General features: G+C 38.7%; 1 protein-coding gene across 4 annotated transcripts in view; it reads left to right on the forward strand.

Annotated features, from left to right (window-relative positions):
* The window catches only part of UBE3A (ubiquitin protein ligase E3A), an 86,177-nt gene extending 74,322 nt beyond the window's left edge, over window positions 1–11,855 (forward strand). For all 4 annotated transcript variants that reach the window (XM_054009216.1, XM_054009207.1, XM_054009208.1 and 1 more), the window contains 6 exons: window positions 3,258–3,463; window positions 5,450–5,614; window positions 6,866–7,021; window positions 7,116–7,189; window positions 9,722–9,865; window positions 10,182–11,855. In XM_054009216.1, coding sequence (XP_053865191.1) covers window positions 3,258–3,463; window positions 5,450–5,614; window positions 6,866–7,021; window positions 7,116–7,189; window positions 9,722–9,865; window positions 10,182–10,302 — 866 coding nt within the window. In that variant the 3' untranslated portion in view covers window positions 10,303–11,855. The remainder of the gene's footprint in view (window positions 1–3,257; window positions 3,464–5,449; window positions 5,615–6,865; window positions 7,022–7,115; window positions 7,190–9,721; window positions 9,866–10,181) is intronic.
* The last annotated feature ends 4,683 nt before the right edge of the window (window positions 11,856–16,538 follow it).

The raw sequence follows: 16,538 nt of genomic DNA on the forward strand, positions 1-16,538 counted from the left end.
GTGTTTAGGAAAAAGTTCCTAACTGTCAGGGTGGTTAATGTCCAACCTAAACTTCTGGTACCTTCCTGGTTTGTCCAGGACTCGAGGCAGCAGATTTATCTCAACCTCTGTGTGTTTTTTTGTCCTTGTGCATGGGACTCTGGATACTTTAAGCCGTGCTTACTGTGGTTTATACATCTTAACCACTGATGTGTACCAGGTTTCAGATATCTGCAGCCATAGTAGCTTAATCATTGCAGATAGTAAAGGATTAAAATGGATGAAATTATCCAAACATCTCTTGCATAGGAAAAGTATATTATGAAGGTAGTACAGGAATTGTATAAGTCTTTGATTTGAATGTGAAACATGGTGATACATCCTTGTACTTTTGCACTGCATTCCACTGAAGAAACTCTTCACACTTTACAAACACCAGTTAGTTTAGCTTTAGGACTCTCTGAGAGGTAGGTAGTATCTTCAGTTTGCATATGAGGAAACTGATGCAGAGAGACACAGAAAATGATTTGATCAAGGTCCCAAAGGGAATCTGTCTTACCACTGGTAATGGAACTCAGGTCTTGGATCTTGTTTTGCTACGCTCCTTCCAACTTCTGTAGTGAATGAGACAGGATGAGACTCATTCACTCTCCAAGCTGTGCACTGATGGCTTGACTACAGTGGGATTTGGATCAGGCTCTGAATTAGGACAGGGAGTCTTATGGGAAAATATATACCTAGGCTCAACCTGACAGAATTAAGGTTTGTTGCATGGGCTACCTTAATTTTGTAATTTCCTAATTCAGCTATTTTACTTTGTGACCTTACAGTAGTTCTTGTAGTTTTTAGGTATGGAATAAACATATAATTTAGATAAATAGATTAGAAATGCACATTTATCTTCTGAGCATGGACATATAGTAGCGCTTGAGATTTGAAATTGTATTCAACAGCATAGATGAGAGTCGGTAAGTATTTCCATTAATTCCCTTTATTCAGAAATGTATACTGGATAACTTTAGACTTGTCTCTATGTTCAGTTTTCATTGGATTTAAACTAGGCATGACTCGTTGGTGTTCAGAATACATATGAGAAATGGTATGGCTCGATGAGAAAAATTTTTTGCTTTCATAATGCAATTCTGTATATATCCTTCAACAGGAAATACAACTAAATAATTTCAGATTCTTCTACTTGCTTTTGTTTTACATTTTTTTCCACAGGTAACATGCATTATAGCATCACAGTTAGGACACTATATGTGTAAGATGTCGCTTCTGTGAATCTGAAGAACATCTGGATGTGTTTCAATGGGAGTGCAGGAAAAATCTCAAAAGTAGACTTTAGGGTGTTTGAAATCTTTGTACTCTAATACGTGTCATAAAAATAAGCAAGTATTTATTAGGAAATTAGTATAAATGAGTTTTTACCTATTGCATATTAAATCTGTTTAAAAATTAATTTAAAACAGCCGTGTAAAATTGAAATCATGAAGAAAGTGAAGGATGAGTAAAAATTATTAGGCTTGTTATCAAAAATCATTCTGGTAAAGGAGAAGCGAATAAGTAAATTTTTGTGTTGGGGTCTAGGTTAATTACGACAAGACTGTTTTTAAAAGATACTGCAATCTTCATCCTTTACAGTGGCTCTCATTGCTTCCCTTGTTTTGTCACAATCTTAGTGTGTTTTCTGTCTTAACTTTTACTTTTTGCATTATCTGTGATATCTTATGAATATGGATTCGGATAAACTAGTGTTCGAAATTATTCCCCCATCAGAACAGCAAACACTGCAAGAGTTTCTCATTATTCTATGTTTTAACTCTACATTCAATTTACAGAAAGTACATGTCACCTTTTTTGCTGCAGTGGTAGTCTGGAAGACCACTTGGAAACTTCAGTGAATTCAGAAAGCAGAATGCAGCCTCTCACTTTACTTAGTAATATGTCTCATAGGGAACATATACTTGTGTTCCAAAAACTACTTGTGGTTTCCAGTTCATTGCCTTGCTGTCTGAGGGCTTGTCTACTCTTGAAAGTTAATTTGGATTAAGGAGAGTCCACATATGGAGTTATTCCTGAATAGCTGTTCTGGAGTAATTCCACATATAGACAGTCCCTTTAAAGACTGCTTCTCTCTCTATGCACCATTCCACTAGTTGAGATCTACTAAGATACTTCTATAACTCTAAATTCCTGCAGGCAGGCCAACTGTTGTTGGGCCTCAACCCTGGATTTGGAATTCACTTACCCTGTTGGTCCAAGTGAGCTAGAATTTGTTGGCCTTCAGCTTTTGTCAGCGGGGGGTTGCTTGAGTGGGATACCTTTTTGTGATTTGGGGAATGTAATGGGGTCCACTAGGCCCAGAGGCTCCTGCTGGAGGCCTCATGGTCCTACCATACCCCATCCCAGAGAGGAGCAGAAGAGAAGTCCTCCAAGCAGCCTAGAGTGGTTGTGGGGAAGCAGCCAATCGGAGCCCAGCAGACTCTCATAAAAGGAACTGCAGGGTCAGAGTCAGTCAGTTGCTGCCTGGAACTGAAGGAGTGAGGTCTGTGTTCCTGGCTGGCTGGCTGAAGGAGCAGCAGGACCACAGACAGATCAGTTGCTGGCAGGGACTGGGAGAGCAAGAAGGAGCTCCTGGTTGGCTGCTGGGACTGAATAAGGACTGAGCCCAGTGAGGGCTGCAGGAAGTGTGTCCAGGGAGCAAGCCCTGGGGGTGTGGCCCCATACCAGACCTGGGACTATTTAAGGACTAAGTCTGGGGAGGGCTACAGAGATACCAACAGAGGGGTACTGGGATAGGCACCTGTTGGACTGTATACCCTGGAAGAGGTCTGTTTTGTTTGACATACAGACTGAGAGAGAGAGTTGGCTTGGGGGCTGAGTTGTTGAAAACCCTCCTGAGAAACCACTGACAAGGGTCAGCACAAATTGGGAGTCTGCAGGCATACGTTCTCAACCAGGAGGCACTCGCGAGAGGTGGGTGCCGTCCCATTGCTGGGAAACTTTGGGAGATTGGTTATAAATGTGTGGCTTTATAACTGATATACGTGTTCCTATAGGCTGTGAGCATCACAATTTATAAAACCGGAAAAATTAATTCATGCTATGAATATGTAATGTTTTTGGTAAATTATACAATTCTAAATTTAAAATGTAATTTTACATGTATATCTGGTGCAAATGGATTTAGAAGGTGGATTTTTAAACTTCATGTTTGCTCTACGTTTTTGTTTTTCTAAATATAAAAGTAATCATTTAAATTCCATTTCTTACAGGTATGTTCACATATGATGAGTCTACAAAACTGTTTTGGTTTAACCCATCCTCTTTTGAAACGGAGGGTCAGTTTACACTGATTGGCATAGTACTGGGTCTGGCTATTTACAATAACTGTATACTGGATGTACATTTTCCCATGGTTGTCTACAGGAAGCTAATGGGCAAAAAAGGAACTTTCCGTGATCTGGCAGATTCTCACCCTGTAAGTTCATTGTGTTCCTTGAATTTATTACTACAGGTTGTGGAAAATGTATGTTCATTTAATTAAGATTTGATTTCAACACAAGCTTACTGTCAGAATAGGTAAAAGTGAAATGCTCTGTTAGGTTAGTGGAAACATTATAGGGTTATTTGTTCAAATGTGTGGAGTGGTACATGATGCTACCAGTACATCTAATTTGGAGGAGTATGCATTGGCTAGCAATAGTATGTGGGTCCTGTTTCTACCTCGCTGCATGAATGTGGACAAGTCACTTAACCTTCTGTGCCACAACAAACCAGTCTGTAAAATGAGAATATTATTGACCAACACTTTTTAAAAATTCCCATGGAAGTGCTATGCTGTAGTGACTCTTAAGTTTTTTTTAAGTGAAAGGCAGTTGTGGCAGATGGAGATTATTCACAAATTCTTGAAGCAATTATGAGTTTTCTCACATGCTTTTTGTTGTCTCACCTTCTTAAAAACTATAGAGATGGGGGGGGAGTTCTTTTGCTGATGGCTGTAAAATAGCAATAAGCCACAATAAATATGTGTGAGTTAACAGTTAAAGCACATCTCACATATTTTGGTCCTGTGCCTTCAACCATCCAAAGAACACCAATAGCTTTCTAATATGCAACCTAGTGTGTTTTATTGCTGTTAGAATGATTTATTTAAATTAATTTGGGGGTAATTTTTCCATTTTTATTTGTAAGAGCTATGCAATAAATCCTTCCACTGAAAGGAAAGAGAAAGTGAATAGGATAAAGGTTATTATAAATGCCTTTTATTTTACTACATTAGAAAAAATAACTTAATTTTTTATAGATTCCCTGGTCTGTTTAAATTGCTTTTCCTGACAACAGTATGCCAACTCAGGCCACTCTTTCAGCTGTAGTTTGAGGGCTAATAGCTACTTTAAACTCATTTTTTATTGTAATAACAAAATTGAGCTGTTTCAGATTCCCAGTTTAGTTTTATTTTTAGTAACAAGTGAATTCAGACTTGTCAAGAGGCTACAAAATGAGGGGCGACCAGTCTCATTTTTGTGGGAAGAGAACGGGTGGATTTAAAAGTTCAGTTTACCTCTTCCCTCCATTCCTCTTCCACAGTTGCCTTACTCTGCCACCCCTGCTTTAAAATCACCCTTCATAGACTCCATTAAGCAGACCAAGATATTTAAATGCTGATTGAGAGTCTTAAAACTGTATAAAATTCAAAGTAGGCCACGTTAGGCATTGTTGAGTACCACAGCCAGAATTCAGAGGGCAAGAGAGCCAGATCTTGTTTAAAAGGCAGTGGTTCCTAAATCAGTGTTTACTAACATGGTACATTTGAAAGTGTTTGTGGGGCATAGGAGGAAGACAACTGGTGAGAGGATGAGGATTGCAGCTAAAACTTACAAGAAGTATATGGGGAAAGTTCACTACACTTTCTCCACTTAAAGAGCACTCTGACTTTCTCTGACCTTCAGTTTGCATCCCTGAGAGGCTCATACCTCTGTCCCCTAGTGGGAGTCCTTAAACTGCTGCTGCCTGCACATCCCCTGCTGTTGCTGAGCGGTATTACTAGGGGGCTCCTCAGAGGTGCAGGGCTTATTACTGCTTGAGTACAGGACTCAGAAGGCTCCCTAAACCCCTTCAAACAACTTGCATTCATTTTTTAAAATTCCACTTATACTGTGCAGTTACTGACCCTAACTTGTGCTTATTTTTCAAAGTGAAGGTCAAATATTTAGCAACACTTTAACTTCCTCCTCTTCACGTTATGTGCACAAACATTTTCCTGGCACTTCTGGTGATTATGTCCCAATCATGAACAATTGGGATTTGGTACAAAGTTGTGACCTCACCCAAAAGATATAGCTGACCAATCCAAGTATGTTTTTGGACAGTCAGTATCTAAAGCGGTACTCTGATTAACATTGGTGATATATAGTGGAACTTTACATTTTACAACTCTATCATCAAATGTTTTTTATTTTATTAGGTTCTTTATCAGAGTTTAAGAGACTTGTTACAGTATGAGGGAAGTGTGGAAGATGATATGATGATAACTTTCCAAATATCTCATACGGATCTCTTCGGCAATCCAATGATGCATGATTTAAAGGAAAATGGAGATAAAATCCCTATTACAAATGAAAACAGAAAGGTAATTCACATGGCACTCTAATGGTGGAATGATCTTTTGTCATTACTGTGTATCTCAGAATTTCAGTCGGTATTCTCTAGGTATTTGATTAAAACATTAATTTCAGCTAGAGATAAAGAAATAGTTAAATTTAAAATTCTAATAGTCCAATTTGGTTAAGAAGCAGAAGAAAACACTTTTTTCTAAAATTCTCTTGCATGTATGACTTTGAGAGCACCAGTTGAAGATACAATACATTTGCTGTAACACACACATTTATGTATAACAAGTCAGAAATATTTAAGACTCCTTTTTAATGTTTGCTGTTTACAATCAACTGTTAACTTAGATATCTATTCAGGATTCTGTTATGTATATACAGATTGCTGAGTAAACTTGCTATAAAACTAGTAAATTGAAATGTGCATATCAGACTTCACATTGTATATCTCTCCAACACATTTTGGACTCCGCATCTGAGCATAATCTTATAGGAAAATGTGACAGACCAAAAGATCATCTACTCTCTCCTTTCGTTGTAACTTGCTGCTGAATGGGCTTAGATTTCATACAAATTTAGACTACATAAAATGTTAATACCTGTAGAAGTAAGCTTTTGAATCCTACCATTGTTTGTGATGACTTAAACTTGCTGTGTCTTACCAGAGTCCTCCAGATTGGTGGATGTTTGTGTAGGGGAGAGAGAATTTTTCCTTGCTCATAAACTTGGTTTCTCAAATGAAGTTGTCCACCAACTGGGAGGAATCCACCTGGACTGTTTTGTTTGTGCATGTGGATAATTTATGTTTAAAAATTTCAGTACATGTGAAGTTGACAGAATTGTCCAGTCATAGCTCAGCTGCCTCTGAGATTGGGGGGAGGGATAGCTCAGTGGTTTGAGCATTGGCCTGCTAAACCCAGGGTTGTGAGTTCAATCCTTGAGGGGGCCATTAAGGGATCTGGAGCAAAAATCTGTCTGGGGATTGGTCCTGCTCTGAGCAGGGGGTTGGACTAGATGACCTCCTGAGGTCCCTTCCAACTCTGATATTCTATGATTCTGTATTCTGTGACTGATTGTAAGTGGGCCAAGTCCAGCAGTACACTCTGGCTTGGTTCCAGTTATGAGAAAACAAATTTATACAGTGCCATGAAATACTTGCTTCCCCTAATTAAATCATTAGACCAAAATGTCTTGTTGGGTGTATCTTGTTTTTTGAAGGGTAGGGTTTGGCTTTTAACTATTAAATACATTTTGGGGTTGTTTTCTTACAGGAATTTGTCAATCTGTATGCGGACTACATTCTCAACAAATCAGTAGAAAAGCAGTTCAAAGCCTTTCGGAGAGGATTCCATATGGTGACCAATGAGTCTCCACTGAAATATTTATTTAGACCAGAGGAAATTGAATTACTTATTTGTGGAAGTAGGGTAAGAAATCTGGAATGTGCAACAAAACAAATTGCTGGTTTTCTTATCCCAAAGATACAATTATGGGTGGTGATAAAATGTCTTACATTTACAGAATCTAGACTTTCAAGCACTAGAAGAAACTACAGAATATGATGGTGGCTATAGCCGAGACTCTCTTATTATTAGGTAAGTTCTTTAACTTTTCAAGGGTTATACGAGAAAACTGTATTTTACTAAATTCATGATGAAGAGGCAGCATCTGTAATGTGAGGTTCGTGTTTTTGAAGTACACACTGAAGTCCAGCAGAGCTAAATATCATTTATTATTGTTACTGAATTATCTATAATTTCACTGTGAGTGTTTGAATAAAGTCAGCAAATGATAAGATGCTTAACATGCTGTTATAGAATAAACTCTTTAAACCAGTGGTTCCCAAACTGGGGTTCACGAAATGTTACAGGGGGTTCTCGGGGAAAAATTCCCTAATGGTGGACAGAGCTGTCCTTAGGGACCCCAGGGAGCACGGGAATCTGTCACACTGAGGAGATTTAAACTTAAAGACTCCTTATAAGAAATGGAAGGGGAAATGGATATTTTTTGCTGTTTTTAAAATTAAGTAGGCAGCTAGTATTGTTTTTAAAATTATTATGAAGAACAAGTTTAAGCTTTGTTGTAACATGTGTTGTTTGCTTGAACTGCTCAAGACCTGAATGCTTGTATAAGAGGAACTCTTTGAGTTGGCTTTTTAGATACCTTCATGCTGTTTCACATCTGATACTTCTTGATGAAACATAGGAGCCTTGTCTTATAACAGGCTTATTCAAAGTGATACAAGCTACAAAAGTGAGATCTTTTCATAATGTAATAAAAATACTGTAATGATAAATAATAAATAATAATAAATAGTGTGTAATAAGCATATCATAAAACCAAATTTTATATTTCCAAGATCACTGCTTTTATAATTTATACTCGGGTAAAGGAGAAACTCCCTGGAAATATTCCTTTTTAGAATGGGGTTTGTGAGACTTGACATTTTGGTGAAAGGGGTTCACAGGTTATTAAAGTTTGGGAACCACTGCTTTAAACAAATGAAAACTTATCAAAAGCGGTTGAAGAAACTGAAGGGTAAAAAATGATGGTTACTTTGCACTTGAACTTTTTTACTCTTGTGCTTTCTTGTTGAGAGATGGAAGGGACTCATTAGGTAATCCCCAACTGGGCAGGATTATTCCTTACACTATGCTACCTATTATTTGCCTAGTTTAGTAAAAAATGTCTCTCAGAAATGTTTAGGGCCTTTTCATCTCCGACCTGGATTACTCCCACATATGGGAAAGGAAATTCCACATCTTGTTGCTTGCAGAATTTCCATTTAATTCTTCTCTTAGTGTGAGAGAATCTGTAGGAGCCATGCTGATAAAGTTCCCCTGTAATTTACTAGCCAACCCTTCAAGGGAGAAGTTCCTTAGTACACCGCAGGGGAAGCAGGTAGATTAATGTTCAGAGTCCTTTGGGGTTGCCCTTAGGGGATTGATGCCACAATGTGCTCAACCACGTCCTTCTCACTCACAGAGCCCATGTTGCACAGAAGGGTTTCTGTGGGGTCAAAAGTGGAATAATGCTATGGAGGGTTTTCCTATCCTCCTCTAGGAGAGGATGGTATAGTTCTTGTAATCTTTGGCTGTCTGCTTCTCCTCTGGGCCATGGTTGTCTTTCTCTTCTAATCCCTCTCCAGTCTGTCTACATCATTCTAGTATTGAGGTTCCCAGATCTGAATTAAACAGTCTGTGTGTAGTGTCTCTTATAAGTCTAGAATATATTCAAATGATCTTCAGGACCATGAAATAAGAGATGGCGATGATTTTTGCTCAATGATGAATTATCCTAATAGGAGTTTGTGATGGGTGGAAGTGTCATAATTTGTTCTGGTGGGCCATTAGCGAGTACATTCATTATCACATATCGAAACAAAAGGCCTCCAAACCATGCCATTTGTCAAGAATGAGGATGTGCAAAATATTGTTTACCATATTTACGATTATAGAAAAATGTAGGGGCTCCGAAAACTCCTGCTCTGATTATTTTACATATAATCAGGCTGACACTTTTTTGATGAATTACCGTTTTTATTCCTCTAATATTGTAGAAGCCACCTTTTCTGATCTTTATTTTCACCTCCGTTTTGATCTTAACACACAGTTGGTAATTGACACGTGACTTGAACTATTTAGTCAAACTAATATTGATATTTTTGGTAATAGGATACGAAGAAGAGAGAAACAAGATTATCAGAGAATAGACAATGCATTGCAATAAAGATAATTGAAAAATATAGAAGATACGAACAATATAGAAAACAAATCTGCAAATTATTTGCTAATTTTAGAATAGTCTGAAACAGTTTTAAAAAGTTAACACTTGAACCTTCAAGGATTTTGAAATACTTCAGATGTAGCTTCAAAACTTCAGTGGTTAGCAAATGTTTGAGTGCAATTTTGTTCAACTCCTGTATGCTCGGTTTGTATGCTGATGTGTTAGAGGATCAAATATGGTGCCATATTTGATAATGTGTCAATTAACAACTGCAAATTGCATAATTCTGGCAGTTGTGAAAGTTGCATAAAAGTAGGGGGAAGTCTTGTTTGTATCAAATATTCTTAAAAATATTTTTCCCTTGCTTTCTCAACTTTTTGTTTTTAATTTCCCCTCAATAGGGAATTCTGGGAAATAGTCCATTCATTTACAGATGAGCAGAAAAGACTATTTTTGCAGTTTACAACAGGCACGGACAGAGCACCTGTGGGAGGACTTGGAAAATTAAAGATGATTATAGCCAAAAATGGCCCAGACACAGAGAGGTAAAATATTGACCTTTTGTTTGGTAAAATTTTTATTTTGACGTCCTAAAAATTAAGACGAATTCTGCAAAGTGAAAATACCAGCAGCCAAATCTTAACATTAAAGATTTTTAATAGCATTTTAATAATATTTTATAGTGCTGTGACCTCAAGGTTACAAGAAAACAACGGGTATACATTTTAAAGCAAAACTGGAGTATTGTTCTTACATATGTTAGCAGATGAAATAGCATGATATTTCTCAAAGTTGATGATGCTTATATGCGTGCGCTGTGCATTCCAATGACTGAATTCTTCCTTTTCTGTTTTTTCTTAGATTACCTACATCTCACACATGCTTTAATGTCCTTTTGCTTCCGGAATACTCAAGCAAAGAAAAGCTTAAAGAGAGATTGTTGAAGGCCATCACATATGCCAAAGGATTTGGCATGCTGTAATAAATAAATAAATATAACAAAAGGGATTAAAATTGGTGGTGGTGATGTCCCTGTCCAAAAAAGGCCATAAGATAGTGAGCTACAGTAGTCACCTGTGTTTGTGCCTCCCTTCTTTACTGGGGACACTGGGCTGGAACAGCAGATTTCAGCTGCTTATATGAACAAATTCTTTATTTTTTCTTTTAGCGTGAAAGTATTACATATTCTTTCACTTGTATGTACAGAGAGGTTTTCCTGAATATTTATTTTAAGGGTTAAATCACTTTTGCTTGTGTTTATTACTGCTTGAAGTTGAGCCTTTTTGAGTATTTACAAGAAAACAAACTGTACTCTCCCAAGGGAAATATTGCCATCATTTGTAGACCATGTAACCTTCAAGTATGTGCTATATTTTTGTCCCTGTATCTAATCAAATCAGGAACTGTACTTTTTTGAAGAGTTTGCTTTTGAAACTTGAAGTCTTGGAAAACAGTGTGATGCAATTACTGCTGTTCTAGCCCCCAAAGAGTTTCTGTTCAAAATCTTAATCAATAAAGATGGAAGGGAGAACTTGGAATGTTAAACTGCAGCCTTGAGAACTTTACTTTAGTCACAGCACAACAATTAAAACTCATTTCACTATGTGTTGTCTTCACATGTCTTGTAATATATTGTGTTTTAATTAGCAAAACATATTTCTTAGTCTATGAAAGGGTAGGAGTTTTAGTTACATTGTTTAAAAAAAAAAAGTTTACTGGGGAAAGTGCATTTTCAGCCAAACAGCTTTAGACTAGAGAGTGAAGTTTGTTGAAAAAAGGATAGGAAGTTGCTATATTATAAACAAAAAGCATGTGGAAGTGCACTTAAAATGAAGTTTTATTATTAATTGCCTATTACGTTGACATTTTAAATAGACAATCCAAAGTCTTCCCTACATGTTATGTCATCATCCTTATTTAATGAACTGTTGTTCCTTTATCAAGGCACATGATCAGTGTTGCAACATAATCAAAAGGGATGGCTACTGTACGTTATCTTTTTCATCTGACAATAGACAATTGAAAATGATTAAAACAAACTTTTAAGGCTTACTTTATATTGTTTATTCCCAACTATTAAATATACTGTTAGAAAGGAAATACTAAGGTTACTTTAATCTGCTACATAAAATATACAATAGGTTTTGAATTTAAATCTACAAATCATATCAAAAGTAAATCCTTTACCTTTCGTAGTCTGTATATGTAATGTTAACTTCTCCTGTTGCAATATAAAATAAAGGGATTATGCATTTTTAACTAAGAGGACATAATTGGCATATCTCATTTTACTGCAAGCAACAGCTGATGTGCAGAGCTGAGCTTGTGCCTTGACAATTGCTATAACTGACTACTACAGATCAAATCCATTTGATGATTTGTGTGAAATTGGCATTAAAAGGCATAGTTTTGAAATCATTGGAGGGAGAAAAGATGTCTTTTCAGGATTATTTTAATAAATTCTTTCTAGTAATAGAAACAGACAAATGTTATGTAACTATAATGCTGAATAAAACAGTGACGTTTTTCACCATGGTTCAGTGAAAAAGAAGACAGTGATTTCCTTACTTTCATAAGTTAACATGGGACATCATTAAACTATTTTGAAACCTTTAAAGTATATTATATGCTGAGGATGAGACAAACATTAAGCTCTCCAGAAATGACATAACGCAGTGTTGCCAACCCTAAGTGTTCAAAAATCATGAGTCAGGCCCCAAACCATCAAGATTGCCTTAAAAATTGAGATTTTTTTTAAAAATGAGACTTGAAAAAATTGATTCTGTTTATCTGGTTTTGAGCCTTTAGGGTGTACTTAGAATACAGTTTCAAGGTTTTCTCCACCACCATGTGGGCTAGAAACTGGTTTTGTTTAAATGAAAGCGGAGATTCTCACCTAATCACATCCGCAGGAGCCAGGGCTTTAAGAAAAAACATCAACTATTGCAAATCTCTCACTACAACACTGCCTTACTGAGTTATTTGGGCACCTTGCCGTCTTCCTGTGCTTTAGATGGTGAGCATAGATGCTGTTCATGATTGCCTTGCGGCAGTCCATAAGTATGAAAAGTTCTTGATACCACGTGTTTATTTTATAGCTGTTCAAATCATATGTGGTTTGCCCAGGAAATGTTCTGAATGATATTTGTCAAGTTCTCTCGGTGTAAGATTTGTGGTGATGGTTATTTTTATATAGCTCCAAAAGTGCTAGGCATTTCAGTCAGGTAAAAATACATGGTTCTTTCTCTGGATTGATTACATTCTAAATGGATGAGAGCTTTATACAACAGAAGAAAAAGTAACATTAAAATAATGTATAATTGTACTAGCTTTCAAAAAGCATGAATTGCTTTTGAGGGGGCATTACCAGATACATAAGAACTTTGTAGAATTACTAGACTTCTCATTTAAAGATACCATGTTAAATATAACCTATACCGGATCCTTAGGCCTGAGTTTTATCTCCTTAGCACAGCACTGATGGAATTCTCTAGATATAAAGGCTTTTTTTAGCCTTGAGGGGTAGAAGTAGCGGTAGTAAGCCAGAACCCTTACTGGCAGCTGCCCACCGTAAATACTGCCCTAAAATGTTCGTCGGTTTCATTTACTGACCCTATCAAGAAGAAAGCATTTCCCTCAAAGGACTGGCTTTTCTGTCTTCAGCTATTCAGGATTCCAGGAACACTGACTGAATATCCTTCACCATTACTTAATTCCCAGGCTGGTCTGGTACAGTCAAAGGCCTACAAAATTTAGCTTGGGAACTTGGGTACACCTGTGCAGTATTTTGATGCCTGTTCCTAGGCATTTTGGCGCTCCTCCCCCCCCCCCCCCCCAATGAAGGTGCGGGGGGAGGGCATTTTGGAATCTCTTCTTTTTTTGCCAGCATTTTGGTGTTTTTACTAGGTTCACAGAGCTCTACCGTTGCCCTGGTCCTCGGCACATTGGCACCATAATATCATAGGCACCTGAACATCTTACAGTGAGACACCTATCCTGGTTCAGTGCCCATCAATGATTTGGTTCAACATCCAGCACTTCCCTCAGTGCCCAGGTATCTATGGTCTGTTTATTTCAGACATGGCACTGAGGGAGGAAAGAAGGTTGCTGAGGTGCTTCAAACATTTACCAAGTGGGCATTCAACATTTGGGAACATAGAGCCCTAACTGTGATCGGTTTTTACCAGCACACACACACAGGTAGGGACACACCCAGCTGCAGTTACGTACAGATGCTGTGATCAGCTGTGGATAGGAAGGCTTCACCTAAGGCACTTCCCAGCTACTCAGGTACACACACCTCTCTGGGGTATAGTATACATTTTGGGTTTATATTGTGCTGCACACCATAAGCTCATGAAGTTCACCCCCCTCCCTCAATGTGGAGAGAAAATACACAATAGCTTTCTGCCCTGAGTTATGAATTCCACACACTAGTTTTGAACAAAGCAAAAACAAATTTATTAACTACAAAAGATTGATTTTAAGGGACTATAAGGGATAGCAAGCAGATCAGAACAGATTACCTAGCAAATAAACAACACAAACTAAGCTTAATACACTAAAGAGGTTGGATATGAATAGCAAATTCTCACCCTAAATGATTATAAAGCTGGCTCCAGGCTCTTAAGGGGCAAGCTGCACAGGCTTGCAGCTTAGAAACCCCAGTTCCATTCACAAGCTAAAAATCCCTTTAGCCTGGATCCAGCACTTCCCTTCCCCACCCCCCAGTTCAATCTTTGTTCCTCAGGTGTTTCCAGGAGTCTTGGGCTGGGAGTCAGTGAAGAACCATGAGGAGGTCATTCCCCTGCCTTATATAGCTGTTGTATATGACAGGAATCCTTTGTCTCAAAGCTTGGTTCCCACACCAGTCAATGGAAAAACACTGGTATTCCAAGATAGAGTCCAGCACCAGGTGACCTGGTCACATGTCCCTGTAGTATTACAGCAGACATGAGTCGGAGCCTGTTTGTAGCATCCTCAGGAAGGCCCGCAGGTGGGAAATAAACTGCTTCTATGGGCTATTGTTCTCCCTAATGGTTCATTAATTTGAATGGGACTTTCCTAGCCAGCCATCTAGACTGTGAGACTTTTGTCTAGTGGGTGTTCCCCATTTGTAAACACATTTGTAACAGATACCTAGTCCATATTCACAACTTCAGATATAAAAATTATACATGCATACAAATAGGATAATCATATTCATTAAATCATACCCTTTCCAATGACACCTCACATGGCATACATTGCATAAAATACATTGATTATGTCCTCATATAATAAAATCTCTGAAGAATATGGGGGGCAGTGTCACACTGACCTCTACCTCATCACATTTACAGAAGGCAGGCACCAAGAGGGCTGGCAGCTCCCTGAGGTACTCCTGACTCAAAGCAGCTTGTATTGAGGTTTCCTGACTGCTTCAAAGCAGTGAATACAAAGGAGGAGAGATATGATATCCGTTCCCAGTGTCTCTCTATAGTAAGTGACATGCAGTCATTCTTAGTCCTCTGCAACAATGCCATGAAGCCCTTAGTGTCAACTTTGAGTCACTCGTCTTCCATGAGGTCAGCAGGGCTGTGATCTCAGTGCAGCAAGTTTACACATTCTGAGTCAGCGCTTCCAACACAAGAAAAGCTTTGGCTTCACCACCAGTGCCTCTAGTACTCAGGCCTCTGACACCGCTAATGTTGGTACTTGCAAATATAGAGTATTTAGGGATTCCATAGCTTCGCCAGCTTGCCATTACCAGTGCCCTGCCTGCTGGAGGTAGACCTGGGGGACTTTTTAAAAACTGCAGTGGCAGCTGGTCTCCTCAAACACAGCTCCTGAGTATTCTTCGAGGTGGACGGCAGGGTACAAGATCAAAAGATTGCCCCACTCATAAAAATGCTCCCCTGTTTCTCAGTAACAGAAACAGATGCTGCAGGCAATTCACTCCCTTCTGGCACAGAAAGTCATCAAGCCTGTCTTACCAGACAAGATGAAGTCTTATTCCAGAAATGAATGAATATCTGATCAAAGAAAAGCTCAAGATAGTCACACTGAGCCATCATGCTGCTTGCTTGCTTGCATTATTTATTTATTTGAAGAGGAAGGCCATATGTATCCCTAGGTGGACACCTTCATGCACCTGGGGGTGCTCCTCAAATACTGGAAGATTTGCTGTACTAGTTTCATATGTTACCTTTGAGGATACCATTGGTGCCAAATGTTTTCACTAAATGGCTGGAGAGGTAGTTGTGTCCTACATGCACAGCCTGGCAGTACATGTGTTCCCCTACTTGTAACATTGGCTGATTGCACCACTCTGAAATGTGTCAAAAGCTCAATCCCTGTTGTGGGGTGTTGAAGCTGGAATATGGAAGTCACTAAGGTTCATGATAAATTGCCCAGAGATCCGATTTGTACCTAGCAGACAATTGGAATACAGATAGGTTAAAAGTTTCAGAAGTGCCTGAGGCTTGGTCTACAGTTCACTTAGGCTCTTCTGAAAATTTTACCGTTAGACATTACTCAGCTCAGACTTCTTTGCCTTGGACAGGATCCACAATATCACCATTCTGTCAGAAAGGGGTAAACCACATGCTACAAAGATGTTTTGGACTATGCTACAAATGTTGGGTCTCGTAGCCTAACAGTGAGCCCTCTTCACATGAAACAATCTCATTGGACTTCATGGCACCAATGGCAACAAGCATCATAGACTCCCACGTCATATCTGGGCAACAACTGAGCTCTGGACTTCTCTGCCCTGCTGACATTCCAGGGACAAACTCCAGTCTAAACACTATGTGGTCAAATACTAGTGACCATAGACCCACCTAGCATTGAATGGAGAGACCACACAGTGATTCAAAGTTCCATGGGAGTGTCTCTCCAAGAGCAGCAGCTGTGCAGATGTTTTGCAAATAAGGATGGATCTGTATGTTCTAATAACCTTTAGAGACCAGGTATCCCAAAAAGGGTGTCCTGATTGGCATGGTGAATCAGGCCACCATGTTCTACATTAACAAGGAATGAAGCACAAGTCACACCTCCGTTGGCAGGAAAGCCTTACAGATGAGGGGGCTGACTTCTGTCTCAAGATATTCCTACATGCCATGTACCTAGCACGGAAGAAGAATGTTGCTGCAGGTAGGCAATCAGTTTGATAGAGCCCCCTGAGATGAAGCAACAATCCAGCTCTTCCTCCAGGAGTGGGTGGATATACTGATC

Source organism: Malaclemys terrapin, chromosome 1 (genome assembly GCF_027887155.1).
Source record: "Malaclemys terrapin pileata isolate rMalTer1 chromosome 1, rMalTer1.hap1, whole genome shotgun sequence".
NCBI classification, from domain to species: Eukaryota; Metazoa; Chordata; order Testudines; family Emydidae; genus Malaclemys; species Malaclemys terrapin.